Genomic DNA, 25,452 nt, shown 5'->3' on the forward strand with positions numbered 1-25,452 from the left:
ACCTTTTTGAACACTAGAGGGCAGTTGGTTGTTAAATAATTACCTTATTTAATGAATTACATATTTCATGAATAACATCTGATTAGTGGACTTATTGTGGTACATCTGATTAGAAGTCCTTAATATGCTGTTTATGACTTGAATAAATTTTTTGGGCAAACCTTTTTATCAGTGTTCCTCTGCTGTAAATGAGAACAGGTACAGGGTGGATTAAAACCTTAATCTTATATGTGACTTTTCATTTCTATAATAAGACAGAAACGTGTGCCTTTTAATGGAGGTCTCTTCACTTGTGCAGTCGATGCTTGCAAGTTGTCCATATTTTCCAGCTGTGTCGGAGGTGGGCTCTTGTCCTCACATCTGGAGCACGTTAGTGACTTCCTGTCACAGCATCTGCTCTGCCCCCATCCCACACAGCCCGAGGCCGACCTGACAATCTACAGATGCTGCTGTGAGTTAAGCATATGTGTACAATGGTGGTGCGCGAGTACATGAAGCTAAGCTATTAAAGGTATATAATCTTCTCTGCTCAGTGTCGGGCAAAAATATTAAAATGATGCTGTAATCTTTAATGGCATAATCCATTATAATGCATTAAGTGGTTCCATCTTTGTTTGATCTATTCTTGTCTAAACTGAGTGTGTTTGTAGTTTAAGTGTAAACAGTGCTGTACAAATAGAGGTTATTTGGTTCATTCATATATTTTCAAGTTGTACAACCATATAATAATAGAAATGGTACAACTTGCGTGGCATGATGTACTCTACCCCCACTGTACATGTAACGATAGCAATAAATGTATTTGTAGGGCACCTTCCAAAACAGCAGTGCTTTGTGGTTCTTAAAAGAGTAAGACTGTCTATAACTCATACAGTCATTCAGTAAGAGGGATTCTTTAAAAACAGAGGGTGAAGTTTTCAGCCTGATTTCATCACATAAACACTTCCAGAGGGTTTGTTTCTGACACTCTTGAGCAAGAACACGCAAACAGAGTCTCACTGCAAGCTCTCAAGCTACAGGCTGGCGTAAACAAAGTGATCTGATTTTTTGTTTTGCAAATAATGTTGTTCAAGTTGCAATTTTGACACATTAACTGCGTTTGAAATTAAACTTAGTTTTCCAGTAAGTGAGATGTGTTTTGTGTCAAGCACTTATACTGTAGAGGGAAATGCCTGGAGGTTGTTTTGCACACATGTGAGTAACAGATGCATTATGTCATTCTTCCAAAATCTCAGTATGGTAATAGTAATCATGCTATTGTTAATGCAAGTGGAGGCCTGGTGTTTTATTTAAAGGCTACAGAAAGTGACAGAAATTACCCTCAAGTGTTTTGGCTGGCATGTCTTCCTCAGCCACTACGTGCTTATATTCAAAGCAACATTATGGCCACTAAAACTTTAACTTCTTAGTTAATAACATCACACAACACTAACAATTTGATATAAAACAGCAGTTGAGAGAGTCTTCCCACAAGGTCTGTTTGCTTTAGAGATGTAAATTGTCGGAAATAGGTACAGTACAGGTTCCATTTTTGTACCTCAAGGTACAATTTAGGCAAATAGAAGCCCTAAGGATAATTACTGTACCTGTAAGTACATGTATGTCCATTTTTCATTGCCCAAAGAGTGTATCTATATGTATGTATGTTCCCAAGCAAGGGGGGAAACACACATTTACAACAGCTCAGTTAAAGTGACAATACAATAAAATAAAATAAAATGCTCATATTGTATATTTGTATCTTTTTGACACAGCCCGCCCGAGGCGTAAGCAAACTAAATGGCATATTACATATTATTATAATATATTAAAGAAATCTACATATATTTATCTACAGTTATTTGGTTTTATTCTGTAGTTGCAGATTGCACATTAAGTGCACACTTGTTCCAAGTTGTAAAAACAAGTTGTTTAGTAGTTTGCAGCAAATGCAATGTCTGCAGTTGTTTTTTATGTTTCAATTCAGCTTCAGTAGCATCATGCTTAGTGCTTCGACTTTGACTATGAAAGTGTAAATTATATAAGACCAACCTTAAGACTTACTAAGGATTGTATTGTGTACTCGTAAATTAAGGTAGGAAATTGCCCACTATAGGGGAACAACAACATCTCTATAAGGTACAAACCACAAGGGTATAAATCTGTACCTTAGAGGGTACCAACCCAGTGACGAGCTGTATACTGTACACAGAAGCTGGGGCTGAATTTACTTCAACAAGCTTCTGTAGAAGAACTCGTCAGTGTTTCTCCTGCTGTAGGTTACTTAAGGAGAAAAGTATAATTGCTGGGTAGATTCTGTGGTAAAAGTACCTGTCAGTTCAGTTATGAACAGGTTGGAATTACACTGACTGTCAGTGAAATCTTCTTTCCTCAGAGGTCACAGCATGTTGCAACAAGAGTCATATGTATGTGAATGGTAGGCATTGTTTGAAATGTCTCCCAGTCTCAAGATGCTGTTTTGTCTTTTTTGTGTGTATTTATTTAGTATAGTAAAACTTTCAAATGTCCACTGGAAAGAAGAGAACAGCATCTTTACTTTACTTTACTTGTATATTTCTTTACCAGTAGAGGAATATGCAAAACTTAGTTTGGACCTTGTCAACAATGACTTCAGTTAATCACTAGAAGGAGAACAAGAAACTATGATTTGTTCAATTTTCCACGCACTAAATCAACAGTTTATTTCACTCCCCGACACAATGGCCAAAACACTTGTCTGTTGCCAAATCTTCCAGGAAATGAATTTTCATGAGGTTCCAGTAAATTGTCAAATTATTCCAAGTAACCATGGAATCTGCAAGGCATGCCAAAGTAATAATCTATGCCGTCTATAACGATCTGCTCAGTCAAATCAAATCTGACTGTAACCCTAATCCATACAATGATCTCCATATGCAAACACGCCCTGATAGTAGTGAGGAACACTGAACACATGAGATTAGTTGTTGAACTGTTAGCACTGTGGCCATAGTGTCTACAAAGGTTATAAATAAATAAGATCCTGTCTCTGGTGCACAAATCACTGCCGCCACCTCCTCCTCCTCCTCTGTTGTGCCCAATGAAGCGCTCCTGCAGTCTCAGCACGCACAGCTGTAGCTCATTCCCCCAGAAAGTCCCAACACAGTCCACAAGGTCCTGTGTCACCAGTTGGTGCAGCAAATTCCCAGGCCTTTTCAGTGTGCGACTGTATGAATACAAAATGATTTTAGCCTGTAATTCAACTTGTCCACCCTCACAGTCATATTCTGCTCACTGTCCCACCATGTGGAGCTCATTACAGGGCTCAAACAGACACTTAAATATGTTGCTCATGTCTGTATAGTACTATGATTTTGTAGTTTTAATACAAACATAAACTAAGTAGATAGTGTTTCTGTTAAAATGAATTATCAGTTGTGTTGAGAAAAACAAATGTATCTCTTAAATAATTGTACATGAATATTCTGATAACATCACACAACACTTACATTTTGATATGAAACAGCATTTGAGAAAGTCTTCCCACAAAATCTATTTTCTTCAGAGATTCACTGTCAGAAATAGGGTTACATTACAAGTCCATTTAGGCAAATATTAGCCTCCATGGCTAATTATTATGTACCTTTTTTGATTGTTAAAAAGGTACATGGGGTGGAGTGGCTCAGTGGTTAAGACCCTACCTTGTGTACCAAAGACATCATGGTCGCAAGTTCGATTCCACCCCTGGCTAATTGTACTTGATTCCATTGTAAGTCGCTTTGGATAAAAGCGTCTGCTAAATGACATGTAATGTAATGTACATAAATGCCCCAAAGCAGTAAAGGGTACACACATTTACCATTTCTTCAAATAAGGTACAATATTGGGAGACAATTTGTGCACACACAGCAGACACGTTGAGACATGTTCCCTCCATCCCTGGCTCTCAGGACGGCCAACCACGGACAAAGAAAAGAGGTAAATTATTGTTTGTTGTTCCGTGTCCAACTGAGTGCATCACTGGGTTAATCTTATAACGGACCTTGTTGTGGGCAAAATTAACTTTGGCACTATAGCCTCCCAGTCATGGGGCATGGTGCAGACTTGTGTTATTAGAGCTGTGGTTTTCAAATGGGGGTCACTGAAAAGTTTCCAGAATTAGGCATTGAATTCTTGGACAGACTAAAAAAGTGACATCAGCTCATAACACGCAAATTAAGTTCATTCAAAGTAAAGTTGACCTTTTACCTGAAATGATGTGCATGTAACTTTTTATTTATTTGTGTGTAACTATTTTTTTTTATTTTTTGGCCAACTAAAGCTGCTTTCAAAGTGCTTGTTTTATGTGCAAATGAAAATATTTCAGCAGACATTGCATTGGAGATTCCCCTGCCAGCTCCTTTGTGTTACTTCCTGATGTTGTGAACTCACCTCACCTAGATAACCTCCACAAAATGTCCAGACCCCAATCTCTGGACATTAGCTTGAGTTCTTGTCTGAAAACAGACATTTCGTTGGGCCTTTTGCGCAGCAGCAATTTTGTGGTAGCAGAAAAAGCCGAGGTGTTACTGATCCTGTTAACTAAGTCAGGACAGCACCCTCAAAATGAATAGTCTAATTGGAACTCAGCCATTACTAACCTATGATTTTAATATTAGACATTTTATAAAACTACTAGTAAATGTATAACATTCCATTAAAAAATATATTCCATATTTAAGCTTGTTTGGTGTTTTAATTACAGTTGTCAGTGATATTATTGACTTAATTTTGGATTTATTTAATAATAGATTTATTTTGCATCATAAATGTGTTTTTATTGGGAATTATACACCATTCCATATTCCATATGTAACAAGTACTTTTACTGTGAGATTCTGTGAAATATCATCAAGAATATCTTTATTTTGGTATCATGATGGAATATTGTGGCATAATTTTGCGCACATAGTGCCCACCCGCTATTAGACTGTTGTATTTTCCCACTTGTTGTCTCTAGACTTGGTCCTCTCAGAAAAAAAGTTCAGGTTTGAGCTAAGCTAGCTCACGTGCATGCTAGCTCATCCTAGCCGGCGGGGCCCCTCTCTTCTTCTCCTCGCACCCTCCTCCTCCTCCTCCCCCCTCCCCCTCTGCCAACGGACAAACTGATGACGCTGGATGGAGGTTGTGAGGGGAACTGCCCCGGAGGAGGAGATGAGAGGAGGGAAAAAACTTTTCCTCCTTTGTTTTTTAAATGCGGCGAAGAGAGAGAGGAGAGAAGAGAAGAAGAAGAGAGGAGAGGAGGGAGGTGTGTGAGTTAAGTGAATGAGGTAGGAAGGAAGGAAGGAAGGAAGGAGTATCCGTAACATTTTCCAGAGGTTCTGCCGGAGAAGTGTGGAAGAGCCGCAACAGCCTGAAAGTTGTCTGACCTGGACACGAGCTAACCTCACTCGTGTCTGTGCTCACTGTTAGTTCCGCTTTGTTTTGAGGGTTCTGCTGTGTGAACGAGGCAAAGACACGAACAGAACTATGTCGCTGTTGTCGATTTTCAGTGGTTGCCCGTGAGGTGTTTTTAAAGAGCGCAGGGAAAGAAAAGGTTAGGAGAGAAACCGGTTCTCCCTGGTGCCTTACTGTCGCTTATGTGTGTGTGAGGATTGTTTTTCCAGTTTGACAGCGCTGATATAGAAGCTACAACACCGACAGACTCCTCAAAGGTAAGTGTTTGCACTCATTTTTACTTAAATATCTTCTGTGTGTGTGTGTGTATGTGGCAGTCACAATGGGGTGTGTGTGTCGGTTACTCCAGTCTGTTCATGCAGACAATATCTGCATATTCATTATTAGCAGTGATGATTGATGATAGCTGAGTGATTCAGGTCCAGATGATGACAAGTCAGAGCCAAACTCCACAGCTGGAAATAACACGTAGTGGCTCAGCCACACTGGTTCATGGCAGTGTCTCGCTCCCCTTCTCCACTTTAAAGCATTTTAAACTTGAGGGACATAGTCCACCAGCCTTTGAGGACAAAGACATCATGATCCAGGATAATAAAGGCTTTATCTGTGTGCACCGATCCGGTCATTTAGACCGAAATCCTCCAGCTCCATGCTTCCATCAGTCCACAGACAGACTATTCACCAGGGATGAGATGATATGAGACTCAGTAGTGGTCCATAGTGGTCAAAATCACTGGATCTGATATTGGAAAAATAATTGATAAAAATCGGTTGTGTTGCATACATTTTAACATTGCATAAATGCTTCTATATGTCAAGGCACCACCTGTAGTCATGTGACCAGAACATGAGCGAGGGCTGCTGTCTGCTACACTGCAGGACTCATATCAGTTGTGTGGCCTTATGCAAAGATAAAAGAAAGAAGAAAAACAGTGCAATATTTTGACGTAAAACTTAATAAAAAGCAGGAGCAACATTTGAACAGAATAAGAATAATTATATTTTTTAAAAAAGAATAAAGATTATATACAGATATATTTATGTTGGAGTAGAATATTCTGTGTAAAGTTTTAGTATAAATGCATGCACATCATTTGAACGCAACAAACTCTCATACCAGCTCATTCAAAGTGAAAGAGAAACATTAAAGTTGACACCTCCACCACATGCGTGTGAATTGGTTGTGCGTTTGTGAAATGGCTGGCATCAGCACACCTGTGTTACTCATAGCTTAGTTTAAAGAAATCGGTAGTTAGTCAAGGTTGTGATATCAGTATTGGATACAAAACGTGTTATTGAGCCATCCCTGCTATTGACCATATTCTGACATTATAGTGAATGTTCATGTGTTGCTAAAACAACTAGTATCATCTACTTTCATATCACTGAGCCACTGCTGTGAAATCTCCAGTTGGGTGTCATAATCTGATTAAGATAATACTCCACATCTGAAATCGAGTATGCCTTTCCCCCCCCCCCAGTAAGATCTTAGTCATGTTTATTTGAAAATGCTGTTTACATGGTGTTTTCTCATTCATTCAGAATAATATCTGAATACTTCTGCCCACGTAAACATGGACTCTTTTGTTATCTGACTCCACAGGTTGTCTGGCAAATCTTTAAAGGGCGCCTTTATACTCTCACGTCCTTTTTATGCTAGCCCGACAGTAGCGTACAAAAAGGCCCTGGTCTTGTGGTTCTGCTGTGTGATCCAGAGTGGGGAGTGCCTCTTGGTTTTTCAGGCAGTATGATGACAGCCTACAAGTCCTGTCTTCACTGGGGAGAGTGAGCAGTCTGTAGTTACAGCACTCCAATACACCCCCACTAGGCCCCCACCCCACAATCTACTTGACCTACTCAGCCTGCACCAGATGGTTTTGTCCCTTTGTAAAGGCAAAAAGGAAACCCTTCCCTGACTTGGGGGGAAAAAAAAGAGAAGACAGGAAAGAAGGTATGGAGAGCAGGGCTGATGAAAGTTACACTGCACATGTTGCTTTGTGTGGTACCTCTTAATTAGTGCCAACGCAAGGGTCTAGTTTTTATTACGTCTTTTTTGTAGTATATGCCTACACCATGCTGACTTCTCTTAACTCCATCAACTAAGAACACAGTGTGACACCTAAGAAAGGAAAAACACATAACTTTATTGAAGCTTCACAGAGCAGCTTTCAGGAGAGCGCTCTTGGGGAGAGAGTAAGAGCAGCTGACCCACAAAGCAAAGGAGGAATTCCCATTTTATGAGGACAAGCTTTAATTTGAAGTCTGGGTAATTGCTGTGTTTGCATCTGCTTTCTTTTATAAACTCAAGCAGTGTTTTTTCCTCTTAAGACAACAGAGTCATAGGCTAAGGTTTATTCTTTCAATTAAGGCCAATTTCACTTCTTTCTATCTAAATAGCCAAACCCATCTGAGATAAAGGGCTTTGGTTAACATTGTGTTTGCAGTATCATCTATCAAGTAAGAAAAATACACAGTTTCATTTGAGATAGTTGAAACATTATCAAACAAAATACAGCTAACCTTAAAAACCAGCATTGCTCTCCAGTTTTGTTGTCAGCTGTCACACTTGCTGACAAAGAGCCACTCCATTGCTTTGTTTCATTACGGTTCTACTTTTATTTTTAAAGAATAGAATAGAAATCCTTTATTGTCATTGTAAGAATATAAAAGACATACATACAAAAGAATACAAAATTAGAAATGTGAGGTCCTACTTTTATTCTGAAGAATAGAATAGAAATCCTTTGTTGTCATTGTAAGAATATAAAAGACATACATATACAAAAGAATACAAAATTAGAAATGTGAAAAAGCATTGTACAGTGCATAATCACAGTAACTATAAGCATCTTTCCTGTTGTTAGCCGTTGTCACACATGTCATATAGACATGATTCAAGATGGAAGCCAAAGATGCAAATTTGAGCCCACAATGACACTGTTGTGTAATGGTCATTTAGATGAGTTTATGGCAGAACTCTAATCTTCAGGGTTGTGATGTTCGCACTGTAGCACCGTCCTGCCATATGCTCAGACTTTCAAATATCCGTCCAGTGTCCAAAAAGACTAATGTCTATACCGATGAGTGATGAGCTCACCATAATGAAAGAAAGAAAGAGTTGTACTGTTGAATGTGGAGTAGACTCATTGCTGTAGTTAATCTCATAAGAAGACTGCTATGCTGTGAAAAATAGATATTTGTCTGCCTAGTACAAGTTTTTGAAAGTAGCCCAGTGGAATTTAATAAATAATAATTTATGGAATTTAATTCATGACCTACATTCTTCTTACAAAAGTTAATAAGATACTGAACCTAGTGTGTATTGTTGGCTTTTTCTTAAAGGATTATTGCAGAAATATCCTCACTCTGGGAACTGACAAACAACACAAGTGTGAGCTTGTGTTGGACTCTGAGATGGAAAGCTTTTGAGACTCCTGGGTGCAAGAAAAGCCCTATTGTCATATGGAAACCACACAAAACTGATACCAGTCATTTTGAATCATTCATCCATAGACTACTTATAGGTCCTTAAACACTGGTTATAGTTATGACATGAGAGGAGTGTTGGGTTGGCTCCGAAAATGAAGGCTATACATGATATTTTAGGCCCGTGAGATCGCTGTAGGAGGTACAATTATTGCAGACTGGAATTTGACAAAAAGGGTTGCCTCTAATGATAGAGTTGCAGTGGAAGTGCTGTAGACGTACATGTGGAGGCCTGAACCATGATTTTCCTTGTGACACTGTAGAAAAAACTATCTACAACTGACACAATTCCATCAGTGTTTGTTTAATCTGCCAAGACAATTCTGTAAACAAACTTTCTGATTGTTCTGTTTCTTAAATGTGAATGTTTTCTGGTTTATTTGCTCCATATAATTAAAACTGAATAATTTTGACATTTTCAAGGTTTAGGAAACATTGATCAACATTTTTCAACATTCACTGACATTCAATGTACCAAACAACTCCACACTAGGGACTCCATAAGTGTCCCAGGTGTGTGAACACAACACTGTCAAACGATTCAGTTTGTGTTCACAGAATCCTTCTGGACATTCAAGGATGTTCAGTAAAGGACCTTGTCTTCCTCAAGGACACATTTGCCATGATGGATGGGTATTTGAGGTCATTTACCAACCCACTGTTCATCAGCAGCATATATTGTGACCCCATACACAGTGCCTCACTGTCATGCATTCACTAACATATGGACATCAGACTCCACCACACCACCTACTATACCCACTGGAGTGTTGTAAAACTGCCCTTCCTTCAGAGCACACACTGTACACTGTTTCCTCTGCTGCTGGATATTAACTCTAACTCATTGTAGCATTCAGTGCTAAAATTGTGGATTAGTCCTTATGGTTTTTTTTTTTTACCATGTTAATGACCATGTGTAGCTCTGATGTGCAGCATGCACGCGTGCACCACTGACATGTGACTCTTCTGAAGGCCCCTCATTGTGTTTCTGGTCTTTTTTTCTACGTCTCTCACTATAAGTAGCTCTCTGCAGACTTAAGTTGAAAGGCCTCTATTGTTTAGACTAAATTCGGGCAGGCATGAGACTGAGAGATTATGGGTGAAAAGAAGTCACATACTACCAATAAATTATTGCCACTCATCAGTGGCCATTGTGAGGGTCTGGAGCCAGAGGGCAAATCATTTGGCCGTGAGTGTGAGACCACTTAGATAAAAGAGACTGGAGTTTAAGGCTGACAGCTACCAGTTGTGGGGTTGTGACTTCTTCTCAGACCAAAAAGCTCTACAGTGCAACTGAATATTTCAAATAAATGTTTAATTACATTACAACGTGATGACCAAAGTCTGGAAACTTTAACTGTGCTGTGTGCAGAATTAACATGGTTAAATAAAGTGGGTCAGCTTTAGAAGGCAAATATCAGAAATATCTTTGCACATAATTCACAAATGTAGCGACTGTGGTTACACATATGTGAATCATAATGACTAGAATTATTTTCTTTCTCTTCAGGCTTTTTATTAAAAAAAAAAAGATTCACAGCACATAGTGCAGTGTTTTGCAGAGTTGTCCAAATTCCTATGTCAGGTGTGAAGGGATACTTTGGATAAATGGCATCATGGAATAATAAGTCCTGCTGTTGATGTTTCTGTTAACACTTGTTGGGATCTAGTCACTCAGGACACTATCAAAGGCATGCATACTGTAGTGTGCATGCAAATGTATCCCATTGGCAACTGCGTAAGTCAACTTTGTTTTGTTTACACAATCCAACAGAAAAAACTGCTGATTTGCTTATGCACATACTATGGTAAGGATTTCAAGCGAGGGGGAGCTAACACTCACTCCAATGTTTTAATTCTATTGCTTTATTTTTTTATTTATTGGCATACACATTTAATTTTTGCAGCAGTAATTGAGTGTGGATGGGGAAATGTGAGCCTGGAATAAAGGAGTCTATTATTTTGGTCTGAATATGGTAGCATGGATGTTAAAGGGCCACTTCACCGTCAATGTCACTTCCTTCAAAAAAAAAAAAAAATTCCACACTGCTCTTTACTGTTTTTCTGTCAAGTTTTACGAGTAAAAGATCTGAAAAAAATAAAATGGTCGAATTAAACAAACACAGCAGCCTCATAATGAAGTTTAAGTTTATTCTTCATTTCACCAAGTGAAATAAAAAATGGGTGAAACCACCATTTAAAACCAGTGAAAATACATAAACATAAACACCATAAACACGCTGCTAAAAATGTCTCAATCACACAAACAGAGGCTGTTGGAGACACAATGGTGAGTGTTATATGTAGATTAGCCGGTGAGCCAGAACGATTACAAGCTTATTTTCTTTATTTTGCAAGTCCTGCTGTTTATGGTGAAAGTGCTTCTGTCAGATCCACTTGGACCTATAAAGGTACCTTTGTTTTCCCCACTGTCATATATTTTCAGATAAAAGATGTGTTTTCATCAGTTGAAAGGAAGCTTCACATTTGATGGATCAACTCTTTGGTTCCGTGTCAGAAACACAAAGGTCATTTCCTGCCTAAACCTGATGTTCCACTTCCTCATCTCGTTCCGAGCTTCCTGCTTTGGTGGAACAGGAAGCTGTCCCTATTTTGATCAGTCTTTCAGCTGTTTGGGATGTTCTGCTGAGGGTGGCATGATTTACAGCTGCAACTGCAGAGCACAGGCCCGGGTGCTTCTCACATTCTTGGTGGAAATTCTCCCAGTAAAGACGTCAGACAACCAAGCATCAGATGTTCAGCTTCTCAGCTGGCCCTGACCGTCATGTCGGAGGAGCACTTGCAGAATCCCTGACTGTGGTCACACACGCCCACCCCTTGATTACACACCCGAATTAACTATGTTGGGAACTTGCCTGTTCCTCGGCAGCTGAGCTCTCAAACCTGTTCTGCTCTCAGCCCCACGCAATGTTTGTTCAGGGGGAGCAAACTCCTGGACAAGTTTGTGTTTGGAGGGCAACATAATATTCCAAGAGCTTAGCAGTTGATCCTCAGTGCGTATTAACTCTCCGTTCCCATCAAAATGCATGTTTGATAGCATTTAGCATTATTGACCCATATCCGCTCCCCTTGCATGTTTAATCTGCGTTTTTTTTCTAGTTCTTTGATTAATTACCTTGTAACTGGTGTCTGTGAAAGGTGCTTTATATATTATTATATTATATTTTTCCAGATGACTGCCATTCCTTAGATCCTTTAGATGAACATTGTTAGCATGTGCACCCTAACCAAGTGGCAACCCACTGTGAACTGTGTCACCAAGTTGTTTGTTAACAGCTGATTCAAAGCATCATGTTTTTTTTCAGTTTGGTCATCACCACCTTGGTTTTTGGAAACCAGAAGAGACCATATTTGGAAGAAAGGGTCGAGCTGAAAAGATGCGAGTAGTAATTAGAGTGTAAGGAATGGCAGGTCACTGTGTGTGTGACATCTGCTGTCAATCGCACCAAAGACATGTCCAAAGGCATACCCCATTTATTGTCTATTTTACTCTAAATGACACTATAATTACCCACATGGACATTTTGCTATGAAGAAGACCTTTCCACTGTGATTGAGATTGGGGCAGCAACTAATAATATCAATAATATTTCTATTGCTGTCTGTCCATAAAATTAAAATAAACAACATGTATCATTTTATATTGTTTTATATTGCCATAAATATTATCATACATTTGCTGTAAATGTTTTACAGATATTGTAAGTCAAGTAAAATGTAAGTCATTTTTCTCAGACTTGTTCATGTTGTCTGTGGAGTCGCCCCCTGAAGGCCATTTAAGAGAATACAGGTTTTAGACACCTATGCAATGGCTTCACTTTCTTGACCAGCCTGGCTATAGACTCTTACAGCCTTGTTGACTGGTATTGAATTTGTTGCCAGGCGACTTCAGTCTGTAGAAAACTCAGCTTGGAAGCATTGGGGGGATTTTGGGTCTCAAGAGAGTTCAGTCATTAAGATAGATAGTTCTGTTTCGAGTTAGGACCCCCCCCCGTCACTCACCAGGCCCTGAAGACAAATAGCTGGAACACATCTTAAAGCAAACAGTTGGAATCTAACAGTTTCCTTGGTGCTCTCAGCCATCTTTATGTGGCCCCCTTTTTGTCTACCCAGTTTCCTCTGAGTGCCACTAGAGGTCACAGCATAGGCCTCACAGTCTTTGTTCGGCACCATAATGGCTCTATTTTCCCACAGCAGCGCAACCCGTCAGATATAGGACACCATTGTGACTCACATAGGTGGTAACATGAGGATGATCTGCAGAAGAGTGTCCATGGGTGTACATGAAACCACTGTTTAATGGTGAATTATGAACTATTTTGCACCAGTTGTTTTAATAATTGAATTATAACATAAAACAGAAACAAAAACATATGTGATAAAGACCACCCAGTGACAGTCTGGGTGCTGCTGGACCTTTATTATAGTCTGTTAGCATTGATGACTTATTCTCATGGTTTAACTGAATTCAATGAGCTGACCACAAAACATCCATTCAAGCTGCGTTCCACTTCTGACAAGGAGAGACACACCAATGTGGAGAGTGAGATCACAGTGACGCCCAAACCAGAGGGAGACAAACTCACAACAGTGAAGTTCCTATCACTGTCCATCCCTTTTTCTTGTCCTCCTGTCTTGTTGAGGGTTATAAAGCAAGGCAACTTCATTGTATCACAACACATATAGACAAACACACAAGTTACAAGTTAAGCCTGAATATGCTTTTAGATTTATAGAGTGCTCCCTCAAAAGATATGGACAGAACATGTGAACTCTACACAGGAACCCCACCCCCACCCCCTATTTGCCTTCATACTCAAACTCCTCTTGCCCAAAAGTGTTATCCCCCAGTAGAGTTTGTTTTTTCATCTTAAATTGGCTGGTGCATGGAGGATGATTATATTCAAGATAGTGTACAGAGATTGCAGCTGCTGCTCATTTTCTTAGAAAAGTGAAAGACATGTTTTTCATCCTAGTTGTGACCAAGTTGTGATCACTGCTATAGAGCTTCTATAGAGCGTTTATGTGGTTTATATGGAGAACATGGTGTTCACATAAATATACAATACATCCACTTCACATACATACTAGATGAAAAAAGGCTACAACTAAAAAGTATTTTCATTTTCAAATAGTCTGCCAACTATTTTATTTAAGTTAACAGGAAATGGAAAAATAGCCTTTATTGTTTCCGAGAGCACTGATTTCATCTTATTATTAGTCCAATACCCAACACATTAAAGAAACTAATGAATTAGACTATAACTTTAGTAGACTAAGCTAGATTTGTCCTCTGTGTAAAAAATAAACACAGAAGGCTCTAGGCTGTAACTGAATACACTTCTCCTGAAGTTTGTCTTCTCATTCAGCAAAGAATTAGAACATTGCAGTTGTCAGTATTTGGAAACAGAGAGAGAGAGAGACTGCAAGATCTTTGAGCGGCTGAAGAGGAAAAGAAAACTTTCCATTGGACCTTTCATTTTTTCCCAGTAAAGTCATTCTTACACAGGACACAAAACACACAGCCTTGTGTCTCAGAAAAAGGGTGAAACAAGTGTCACATTTCAGTGTTGGGGTGAAAATAGAGTTAATGTGGGGAAAGGTTCAGGTGAAGAAGTAGAGGTAGGCAGAAGCAGGAGAAAAAAAAAGGTCTGGCAAGTAGCAAAGCCAAGCCCCGAGTGTTACCAACTGTTTGTCTTGAGTCGAAAACGTGAGTTAGCTGTAATCGGATCTCAGCTGTGGTGAGCTCATGCACGAGGCCTTCCAGCAGCCTCACAAAGAGCAGTCCACCCATGAGCCCTCTGTGGCTTTCTACTGGCCTGCCAGCCCAAATATCATATGTCATTTTTCAAGAGGACTTGATGGTTTTAACAGGGCAGTAATTCTGGACATAGTGTGTCCACTAGTAATTATCACTGATACAGTACTCCTACAGTATGTTTCTATCTTTACACAGCAACAACAAACGTGGCCAGCACAAATCACATCCGAGTGACCAATTTACCTATAAGACAACCATGTAATAATTAAAACTACAATTATTTAATTGAGTTAAAAACGGATTCTCATGTTAGGGGACTGTGTCCTCATGACCTTGCATATCTGAGGGGGAACAGCCTGATCCTGAGCCCGGATCCTGGCACATGGATTATAGTGAGTGAATGAGATGCTTGTGAGTTTGCCCAGGCATGAGCTGCATGTTGTGTTGCTGGTGTTGTGTGTTCAGTTTGTGACAGCTGCACATACACATCAACGAGGAGGAAGTTACAGTGGAAGTGAAGATTTCAGGCTCCACCTGTGTCACTGGAGATGGTTCAATTTTCTGTATATATGAATGTTGTCAGTTCATAACATTTAGGAATGTTTATTGGCAGGAATTGAATATACTAAACGTTGAACATTATGGGTTCTTCTATGGCTGATGCCAATCTTTACAAATAAGGGGAGCAGATGGCCGATATATGATGCCACCCCACGTCTGCCCAATATTTCCCCCCCCTCCATTTCATCCATCCAATGTCTACCACTTTATCCTCCACATGATGGTCGCAGGTCACTGGAGCCAGTCCCAGCTGACACAGGGCGAAAGGCGGGTACACCATGGCCAGGTCGCCAGTCCTTCACAGGGCCAACACACAGAGACGAACAGCCATTCCCCAACCATTCACTCTCGCATTCACACCTATGGGACACGGAGAGTGTTCACTTTACCTCTACATGTTTTTGGGCTGTGGAAGAAAATCCATGAACAAAATCATATCATCAGCAAAATCACTTGATTTAAATCAAAACTTATTTGTATGGTCTACCCTAAGGTGCACTTGTATCTTAAAAACAAATGTATCAATCAAATATTAAATACATAGCTCATTTTAGCCATACTAATTATTTACCCACAGAATATACTTTCCATAATTATGTAATGTATGAAGTGCTTTACAAAAATAAATATATATTTTTTCATAGCATATTGTGAAAGTTCATTATGCCTTCTGATTAACCTTGTTTTTTAGACAAAAGTTTTCTTTTACTTTTGTTAACAAGTTTCGGCGTGATCTTCCTGCCAGATTTGATGGACAGCTTATCGACCCGTCAAATCTGGTAGGAAGATCACGCCTCTGTGATCAGCTTATAAGGCACATCACCACTTAACACCAGGTGACAGTTCTGAGGAAGGCAGAAGATACACGCCGAAACTTTTTAACAAAGGTAAAAGAAAACTAAAGTAAAGGAACTTACTATTGTCTAAAAAAACTGAACCAAAAAACAAATATTTTCATAGCCTTGTAATAAGCTGTTTTAGGTGAGGATCTAGGGAGGCCCAAACATAAAGAGTGGCAACATCCTTTCTAGTATTCAAAATCCTAGTCATCAAGCTGTTGCATTTTACGGTCTCACCATAAAATGTCACTAATTCTTACACACTGTATCTTTAAGGTGAAAGTAGTATTTTTCTGACATTTGCCTAACAAAATGTTTTTTGTCTTTTACAGTCGCCAAACCTGCTCCAATGGACTTGAGATAACGTTACAAGGAGTTCTACTCTTGTCTTAAACTTCAGCCAATCCCTCAGCCTTCCACACCCAGCCAGCATGGCAGATCCAACTGGGCTGAGCCCTGAAGGGGCGGGGTCAGGCGCCGCTGACGTTGACTCCTGTAGTTTGGAGATAGAGAGGAAGTATGATGTCATCCCTGCTGTCATCTGCTCCATGTGTTGCCTGTTTGGCATCATCTACTGCTTCTTTGGTGAGGATTCCTGCTCAGACAAAGACCTTCACATTAAACAAGCTGAAACATGGGATGACATACCACAGTCAAAACATCACTCATTTTGGTTGCATATGTGCAGTAGATCTGCTATACATCATGTTTATGTAATGGGGTGTCCTCACTGTATCTCTCCTCTGTCTCCTCTTGCAGGTTACCGCTGTTTCAAGGCCGTCATGTTTCTGTCAGGTCTGATGTTCGGCTCTGTCATCATCTTCCTGCTGTGCCACAAGGAGCATGTGCTGGACACCCAGCTGAGCGTCGAGGCCAGCGCGGGCATCGGCCTGGGCATAGGCCTGCTGTGCGGTCTGGTCACCATGCTTGTGCGAAGTGTCGGCCTCTTCATGACTGGCCTGCTGTTGGGGCTCCTCCTGGCCCTTGCCGCTTTGCTGGTCACTCACCAGTTCTACGCTCCGACCACAGTCTGGGTGCCGCTCGGTGTTCTTCTGGGAACGGGCATGCTGTTCGCTGTGCTGACCCTGCAGTGGCAGAAGTTCTTCACCATGGTCTCCACAGCTGTGTTTGGTGCAGCTATCATGACAGTGTGTGCTGATTACTTTGTGGAGATGTTGGCTCTGGCCACGTATGTGTATGAATGCTTGCGCCTCACACCAGGGCCTCCTCTCTGCTGGTACAGCTGGGTCATTCTGGGTATCTGGCCCGCCCTCAGCCTCATTGGAGTGTTGGTCCAGTGTAAACTGACGGGTGACAGCTTCTCGCACACAGAAGGTAAGAATTGAGCTTTGTTTCTGATAAGTCACTGTTTGTATTTATTAAACATATGAACGTGCTGAAGAGACAAAGTTTAAAAAGTTCTTCATTAAGAAAAAGCTTCTAAAAAATGTTACCAGTGCTGGTTTCAAGCTCTAAGAGTTTACTGCACAATCCAGACATGGAGCATTTAAGTTTAATTTAATTGTAACATTTAATTTAACAATTTAAGTTAATACACATTGGAATCTGTATCTGAAATTGTTAGCTGTGGGCAACTGGACTTGCTTGAGTTAAGTTTGAAGACGTTTCACCTCTCATCCAAGAGGCTTCTTCAATTCTGACCTGAAGAAGCCTCTTGGATTAAAGGTAGAACATTTTCAGACTTAACTCAAGCAAGTCCAGAACCTTCACATTGTCACACATTGTCTGTAATGACTGAAGTTGGCTTTCAGAGTCACAGCTTCCAGGTCAGCAGTTAAGAGGTAACTTAAGGGAAAATTAACTTAAAAAGACCCTAAATTTGTCAATTGTCATAGTGTCTCTCAAAATACATTAAGGCATTACGTTGTAGTCCAACGCATTTTCACACCAGTAACATGCACATTCAATGCAATTTCCCTTTAGTTTCCCACCTCAACGTCGAGATTTCACAATATTCACAACAGATGAGTGATCACTCACTCATCCATTGCCTGTCAAAAAAGTGTGTTTTATGGCAGTGATCCAGCTCTGCCGTTGTTTCCCGTTAGCCTGTCCTCGACTGTTACGGCATCTCAGTGCACAACAGCTATGAAAAGACAAGTTGAAGAGTGAAGTGAAGAGACAAGTTGCCTGACATATATCCTGGTATACATGTTGCCGGTTATATACTGTATGTCCAGAAAGGATGTTCTTTGTTTGCATAGTAAGAAAGAGTCCGTACATGCTCTTGCCGGTTTGTCCATTCAGGGCTAACCCTTGGCTAAAGAACATATAAAAGCTCATTCTAAGACTATGAAAACCAATTTTGTGATGAAATACTTGTACAAACAAGGTACCCAATCTCCATTGCTCATTGTTAATTGGACAATCCAATTTGACATGAAGCAGAGTACTTGAAGGCAGAGCGAATGGCTGCTCTGATCTTCAGCGAGGTGGACTATGGCAGAGTGGACATAAAGATCTCCTTCCATTGACGGGTGACAGGAAATTTAGAGTTCTTCACAGAGTTCTTCACAAAGGGAATCCTGTGAAAAAATCTCCACCAAATTAAAATATGTGGATCATCCACTTTGGCAACCCCTAGAGATGGGAGACGCCTAAAGGAAAAACACTCACACAATCATACTTATGGGTAATATTTTAATTAACCCTTATTCTTAACCCTCCAAAATGGGACACACTGGGCCCTTTAAGTAGTGTAGATCCAGATGATAGATTTTACAATTATACTTTATTTAATACCTTTGTGTTTTCTCTCCTCTTAGTTGTTATTAGTCGGCGACAGAAGAGAGTCCAACTGATGCGGATTCGGGAGAAGGACGCCAAAAAGCGACAGCAGGCAGGTGGGCAGGAAGGCACGTACCGCCGTAAACCCACCCCAGTGAAACGTTACGCTGGGGATCTACTGGCACCGGTCAGTGTCACCCAAAGTGGCGTGTGCTGTAGTTGCTGATGAGATTATAGTTCTTAAAATAAATAAAAAATAAAAAGGCATGCATGTTTCTCGGTTATTCTGGAGGTGAGAACATGTCTTGTGCCGCTCACTTATCTCTCCCTTGTCATGTTCTCGCTCTAGAGCTACCTGCAAAGTCTGCGGGACAGACAGATGGGCACAGGCACTTCCCTTAGCAGCAGCCTGGGCACCGTCAACCACACCATGATCGACCTGGAGTACGACAGCGGCTCCACTGTGCCCCTCACAGCTACAACCCCAGTGGTCAGGGTCTGAGCCACACACACACACACAAGAAGGGACTACTAAGTGCTAAGTGCTCTCTGGATCTTCAACCGTGCCTCGCTCATGTAGAGTAGACCCTATAAACTGCTCCACTCTGCTAATGGTTTTTATTGTATTCAGACTGATTTGTAGCAAGGGTGGATTTTCTCCTGTTGATGTGTCAGTTCTGGGTGTCGGTGAAAGAGATTGCTGCTTTTTTTTTTTTTGGAGAAGGAAGAATCGTCAAGCTCCGGCTTGATTTAAAAATAAAAAAACTACAACCACTAAAACCACTGTGTTTCTCAGAGAAACATTCAAAAAAACAGACACTAACAGAGTGAGGTCCTCCGTTTTTCTTCTTTCATCATGTATTAAATACAGCAAGTACGAGCCTTAAAATTCTTGTTTGTGTTTTGGTCATGAATGAGACAGAGCAGTTTGTTTGACATTACACATTACGTACTGTACTGGAAGAGTTAGTTATTGCCATGAAGTGTTGTCTTATTACTCTGTCTGTTTAACTGTGTGCTCATAGGTGTTGTGATCATTGTGTACTTTTTCTAGATGAAGTGTGGCGAGACTGACAAAGTGAAGCGAAACGATAAATGAGGCAAATAAAAGTGGGATGTTTTTTTTCTCTGTGATTCTTATGTGTATGTGTGTGTTTTCAGGGTAGCTCCTGTCAGAACACAGTAGGTGAGGAAGTTAGACTATTGCTTGTGGAGCAAATGTTTTATAATTTATTTACAAAAACAAAAAAAACCAGCATGTTTGTTTTTAATTTGTAGTTTTTTTTAAATAATCATCCACGTTGTTGTTGTTCGTTGTTTTGCAGGGACAATGCACTTGTTACCTGGGTCTGTACATAACTGTTGATATGATTTCAAAGATGAATAAATGTGTTTGATATGAAAAGCAGTTTTATCTCCTCAGGCTCTTGGTGACACTGGCAGCATTACACATTCAGTGTTACATTGGCAATAAAGAGGTCACGAGGAGGGTTTCCTACTCTGTAGTTGGTTGTTGTTGTTGCCATGGTGCAGGTTTTTTGTTTTTTTACCCCCAGATAAACACAATGCAGAACAGGCGGGCCTTTCATCACTGTAAGCATTATGTTTCACATCTGCTTGTGGGAATGTGACAGTGCACACAGACAACTTTATGCTGACATGTTTTTAATATTACAAAAAAGGGTTTATTTTCATGTTATTACAACTATCAGCACATGGATTCATCGAGGAAACGTCGATACACTAAGATAACTCGATATTATACATTCTTTTTAAGCGCTGTATCAGTACATTGGCATTACTCTTGACAGTGGTGATGTAGTTGAGCCTCCGACAGCTTGTTGGCACTCATTAGATAAACGAAACAATATTTGTATGCATAAAACATTGTTATTTTTTCTCTCAGTCACAATAAATCCCGTTGCTTATATTAGTGCTAACATATATCTGTATCATATGGACAGAAAAACACAGCCTTAGTGAACATAGTTAAGAAGTTGGCTAAACAAAAATGTCAGAACAGAAACACGAACACTCCCATCGTCATATTACGTGTTACTGAAACTATTGAGACACATAATCCAACACATGTGTGAAGGAGAAAAATAGAAGGCCTCCCTTATTGATTTCTCGCTGAGTTCATAAACTCAGCATAAAGACTTCTCACATTTGTGCTCAGGAAGTGAGCTTCACAAAGATCGGCCCGCTTTGTAGAGAAGCCAGCGAGGGAGAGAGAAGAAAGAAAATCCCCCCTTTTTTTCATGTTAGATCATATTTCATAACTGATCACCGCTGTTGAGGTTGTGGAGTTGTCAATGCCCCTGGAGTGGAACCCGCACCCCCTGCTGTGGACCTCTTAGCACCTGCTGCCCCCTGATGGTGGACCCTTAGCATCGCATCCAGCGCTCCTTCTTGCTCATTGGGTAACCTCTGTCGACCCGCAGCATCAGCTCGTTCACTCTCCAGTACTCGTCTCCCTTGAAGAAGAAGAGCTTGCCGTTGGTCCAGGTGAGGGCTGCGTCCACACTGGACGGCAATCCAGTGAAGAGCATGGAGAGCGGTTTGGGGTACAGACTTAAGTCGTTGTACTTTAGTTCATCCCACTGCCAGTACTCTGAACCCTAAACACACACATTTGTTCAGAACAATTTCAGCATCTGTAAAAACATGAAGGCCTCTGTTTCTCAAAGATAGATGTCAGATACCTTAATGAAGATCAGCTTCTTGTTCTTCTCCAGGTATAAGGCTGCGTCAATGTTCGGAGGAATCCTTTTCACCTGTTTGGGGAAGCCGTAGTCCAGCAGGAACCTGGTGTACTTCCACACTCTATTCCCTGTGACCACACATGGTCCGTCATTCACACACAGGCTGCTGAACTGAGAGGAGCTTTAGTCACAGTGTTGTGCAAAGACTGTACCTTTGAAGAAGTAGGTCTTGTTGGTTCTCTGTGAGTGCACAGCAGCGTTCAGGTTCCCGGGAAGTCCCTTCCACAGCCTGTCAACTTTCATGGGTGTGTTGTGTCCGAGGTCAGAGATGGTCCACACGTATTCACCGCTGAAAGCAAAGGTTTTCCTCCATGGACCTGATTGAAAACACGGAGAGCTCTGAAGTTATTTTGTCATAGATAGATAGATAGATAGATAGATAGATAGACAGACAGAGAGATGGATACCTAACATGATGGCGTCCAGTGTGGCAGTGCAGGGGTCAGGGATGACGTCAGGTTGGTTGCTGCTCTCTGTGGGAAACAGACTGTCTGGGGTCGGTGAACTGGCCAAAGTGCTGGTGATGCGTTTTCCTTTAAAACAGAGAAGATATGGTCATTAAGTTTTATTTTATATATAAAAACACAACTGTTATCACCAAGCTGAGAATTACATTAGAAATCCAATTATGTCACCAAATGATGTCCTTTCCACATGTTGTGGACTAGATAATATCATAAGTGTTTGTTGATAGTTTTGATGTCTTCAAAATGAATATAGAAAATAACAAAAATAAAGAAGTCATAGAATGTGAGGATGTGTGCAAACCTTTGACTTGTTCTGTAATATGACAATAAATATGATATAATATATATATATGTGTGTGTATAAAATAATCTCAATATTATGTATAAAATAATTTTGGTTAAGTATATTTAAAATACAATATTTTCTTATACTACACTCACCGTAAAGTGTCTGTATGCCATTGACGTCATCTGAATGCAGTCTGAAGTTGACACGGTAACCAGAGTAGACCGGCGCCATCAGAGCGGTTCTGAACTGAGAGTGACCGAGACCCAGAGCGTGGCCGATTTCATGGGCAGCAACAATTCGCAGATTAGTCCCATAATATGATCCTTCTGTCCAGAACTCATCCTCGTCAAAGTGAACTATACCAGACTCTGGTGAATCAGCATGAGCCAGTACCTGACCTGTGGGCGGTGACAGAGCAAATCAACAATTAATGTCTGTGTTTGTCAGTGAGTCTATGGACACTGGTGAAAAAAGACAAGTATTTCACAATAGAAATCACTAACCACGTCCATCAAACGGGACAGGACAGTAGCCGTCTTTCTTGTGGAAGGAGATCTTTATGTCCGCTCTGCCATAGTCCACCTCTCTGAAGATCAGAGCAGCCACATCGCTCCAGTATTTGAAGGCAGAGCGTATGGCTGCTCTGACATCTGTCTGCTTCATGTCAGGTGTGAAGTTGTAGATGCGATAAGTCAGACTCCTCTTCCTCCAGTGACCTGAAGGAGAGGAAAAGGATATTTCTTATACTATAATATCACCACAACAAAAGTGTTTCCTACTGACATGAAGATCCAACTCTCCTGCTTTTCTTCCACAGTATTCTGTCCCTCACTATTACACATGAGTCACACACATGTTGACACATCTGTCTTTTATAAACATTTTTATCGTTATTTGGACATAATTTAAAAAGCAGAAATGTAGCACATAAAGACACAGCCTCAGGACAAAGTTGACTAATCTCAGTTTTACCACTTAATTGCTGTTATGTCATCAAATATCTGAGCCAATATTCTGACTACACCCTGTTTACACTATAAATGATTGTGTTTTCTATAACTTTAACATCTAATATTCTCTGTATTTCTTATATTGTATGGTATGTTTTTGTAACGCATGCATACCAGTGCTTGAATTGGGCTGCAGTACCGGCACATCTTAATTTTACTCTTTGGAGTTTCTGCACTTTTATTTTTTTTGTTTGTCTCAATTCTAAACATTATCATTTCCAAGGATGCACTATGTGACGTGACGTTCACCCTTTACTCGTAAGAGTCTTCTGTTTGTTTCTCGTGTTTAGACACGTCTGTGTCTGGACTGTGGACTGAGTGCTCAAAGTTTAAATCATTGTTGGATAATCTAAATATACAAAGTATAAGAGAAGACCAGTTTTCAGTTTTATGTATGTATATATATATATATATACATATATATATGTATATATATATACATACATACATATATAAATAAATAGTTTTTTTAATGAAAATGTTCATAATTTAATATTTAATGATTTAGAAATACAGACATCCACCTTTATATGGATAATGGAAGTACTAGCACTTATTTTTTCCTACTTCACTGTTGCATACTATTTATTATTAGCTTGTCTTTCTACTACATTAGAGTGAAAGAAAACAAATAAAACTGACTTCAATTCTGTTCAGATCATTTAATCTCAATCAGCCAAACTTGTTCTTGTTTACTTTACTTTACAGCTTTAAATCTATTGTTCTCTCACACAGTTAGTAGTGATTTGCTGCAACCATCCAGTTTGTTTTAAGATAAGATAAGATAAGATAAGATCGTCCTTTATTAGTCCTACAATGTCTCAGCAACAAAGACAGTCATGGTAATAAATAATAAACATGCATCTGTGAAAGTAAAATATAGACAATAATATAAAAAGGTAAATAGAATATACGTTATAGATATACATACATTAGGTTGACAGAATATATTCAGTATTACATATATATAGTTTGATATTTAAGGTATAAAACAGGATTAAACATGAGATATTGTACACCAGTATATAAACATTCATCCATGTCTGACAATTAGCATAACACCATCACATGTACAGTACAGGCACAGTTATTCCACAACTTAGCACACAGTTGTGAAATTCTGTTTTGAAATGTTTTGTGTAAGAAGAAGAAGAAGAAGAAGAAGATCACAGACATTAGTAAACATCAGCTCTATCTACTTAAAAAGCCACTGATGTTCTGAAGGTAATGAATAAACATTCAGACTTGTGTAACTCACCCATCACTCTGAATTTGTTAAACTTCTTGTTAAAGGGGTCGTCCAGGCCACAGCGGGGCTGTCTCATCACATCCAGGGTCGCTTCATCTAATTCTCCAGTAGGTGGCAGATCATTCACCTTCTGAAAAACTCTGGACACAAAGGACACAAAATAAAATATTGCCCTACACAATACTCTAATATGTCAGGTAGTATTGATCCAGAATGCGCTCATATACAGTATATATTGCTTAAAAAAACTTTTCTTCTCCTAAATGTGCAATAGAAACACATCTGGATTGATTGGAATCCTTAAGACGCCTGGATGCAAAACCACACAGGAACTCAAAGAGTTTGATAAATGATCCCTTAACCGAACACGTGCCTGCACTGTACGTTGTGTGCTGTGTTACCTGAGGGCACCGATGATTTCCTCCAGGTAATGGGGGTCAGCAGGGTCAGCCGGGTCAGCCGGGTCGTCCAGGTAACCATACTTCTTCAAATAGGCCTACAGGTGTACCCGCAGACAATAAAACTCTCATTTATTTAAATGAAACTGCACAATACAAGTATTTCATCTGCAGAGGGAACTGTGCTCATACCTCAGCTTCCTTTAACTCTGTCCACTGCACCACTGCACAAACCGCTCCACTCAGGTTGAGCACCAGCAGCAGCAGTCCAGCGCGGTCCATGTCCAACGTTCCCCCGTCTCAAATATCCAGGGCAGATGTTTTAAAGGCTGGAGAAGTTCTCAGCTGAGTCACACAGCAGACTGTGTTTGCTCTGCGAGCGTCCCGGCGGTTTTTAAGTTGGCCCGGAGCGTGACTCATCCCTGTGGCTGTGATGATCCACCTCTGAAGAATGACGATTACAA

At 40.1% G+C, this 25,452-nt stretch overlaps 2 protein-coding genes across 5 annotated transcripts; one reads left to right on the forward strand and one right to left on the reverse strand.

Annotated features, from left to right (window-relative positions):
• Window positions 1–5,213: 5,213 nt before the first annotated feature.
• LOC122768563 (transmembrane protein 198-like) lies at window positions 5,214–20,215 on the forward strand. 4 transcript variants are annotated; one of them, XM_044024644.1, is made up of 5 exons: window positions 5,214–5,651; window positions 16,395–16,647; window positions 16,822–17,397; window positions 18,849–18,997; window positions 19,160–20,215. In XM_044024644.1, exons 2-5 carry the CDS (start codon window positions 16,494–16,496, stop codon window positions 19,310–19,312), a joined length of 1,032 nt encoding a protein of 343 aa, XP_043880579.1. In that variant the 5' UTR covers window positions 5,214–5,651; window positions 16,395–16,493; the 3' UTR covers window positions 19,313–20,215. The 4 variants fall into 4 exon arrangements, with proteins under 4 accessions (XP_043880579.1, XP_043880582.1, XP_043880580.1 ...); XM_044024647.1 differs by lacking the exon at window positions 5,214–5,651 and having other exon boundaries at window positions 18,849–18,926; XM_044024645.1 differs by lacking the exon at window positions 5,214–5,651 and having other exon boundaries at window positions 18,849–18,922.
• Window positions 20,216–20,481: 266 nt separating this feature from the next.
• On the reverse strand, window positions 20,482–25,343 carry mmp19 (matrix metallopeptidase 19). The gene is made up of 9 exons (XM_044024643.1): window positions 25,181–25,343; window positions 24,992–25,086; window positions 24,600–24,730; window positions 22,835–23,047; window positions 22,484–22,729; window positions 21,983–22,108; window positions 21,728–21,892; window positions 21,516–21,643; window positions 20,482–21,431 (listed from the first exon to the last, which is right to left on the reverse strand). The coding sequence occupies exons 1-9, from the start codon at window positions 25,268–25,270 to the stop codon at window positions 21,198–21,200; spliced, it is 1,428 nt and encodes a 475-aa protein (XP_043880578.1). The 5' UTR covers window positions 25,271–25,343; the 3' UTR covers window positions 20,482–21,197.
• Window positions 25,344–25,452: the final 109 nt, after the last annotated feature.

This window comes from Solea senegalensis, linkage group LG4 (assembly GCF_019176455.1).
Source record: "Solea senegalensis isolate Sse05_10M linkage group LG4, IFAPA_SoseM_1, whole genome shotgun sequence".
Lineage (NCBI taxonomy): Eukaryota > Metazoa > Chordata > Actinopteri > Pleuronectiformes > Soleidae > Solea > Solea senegalensis.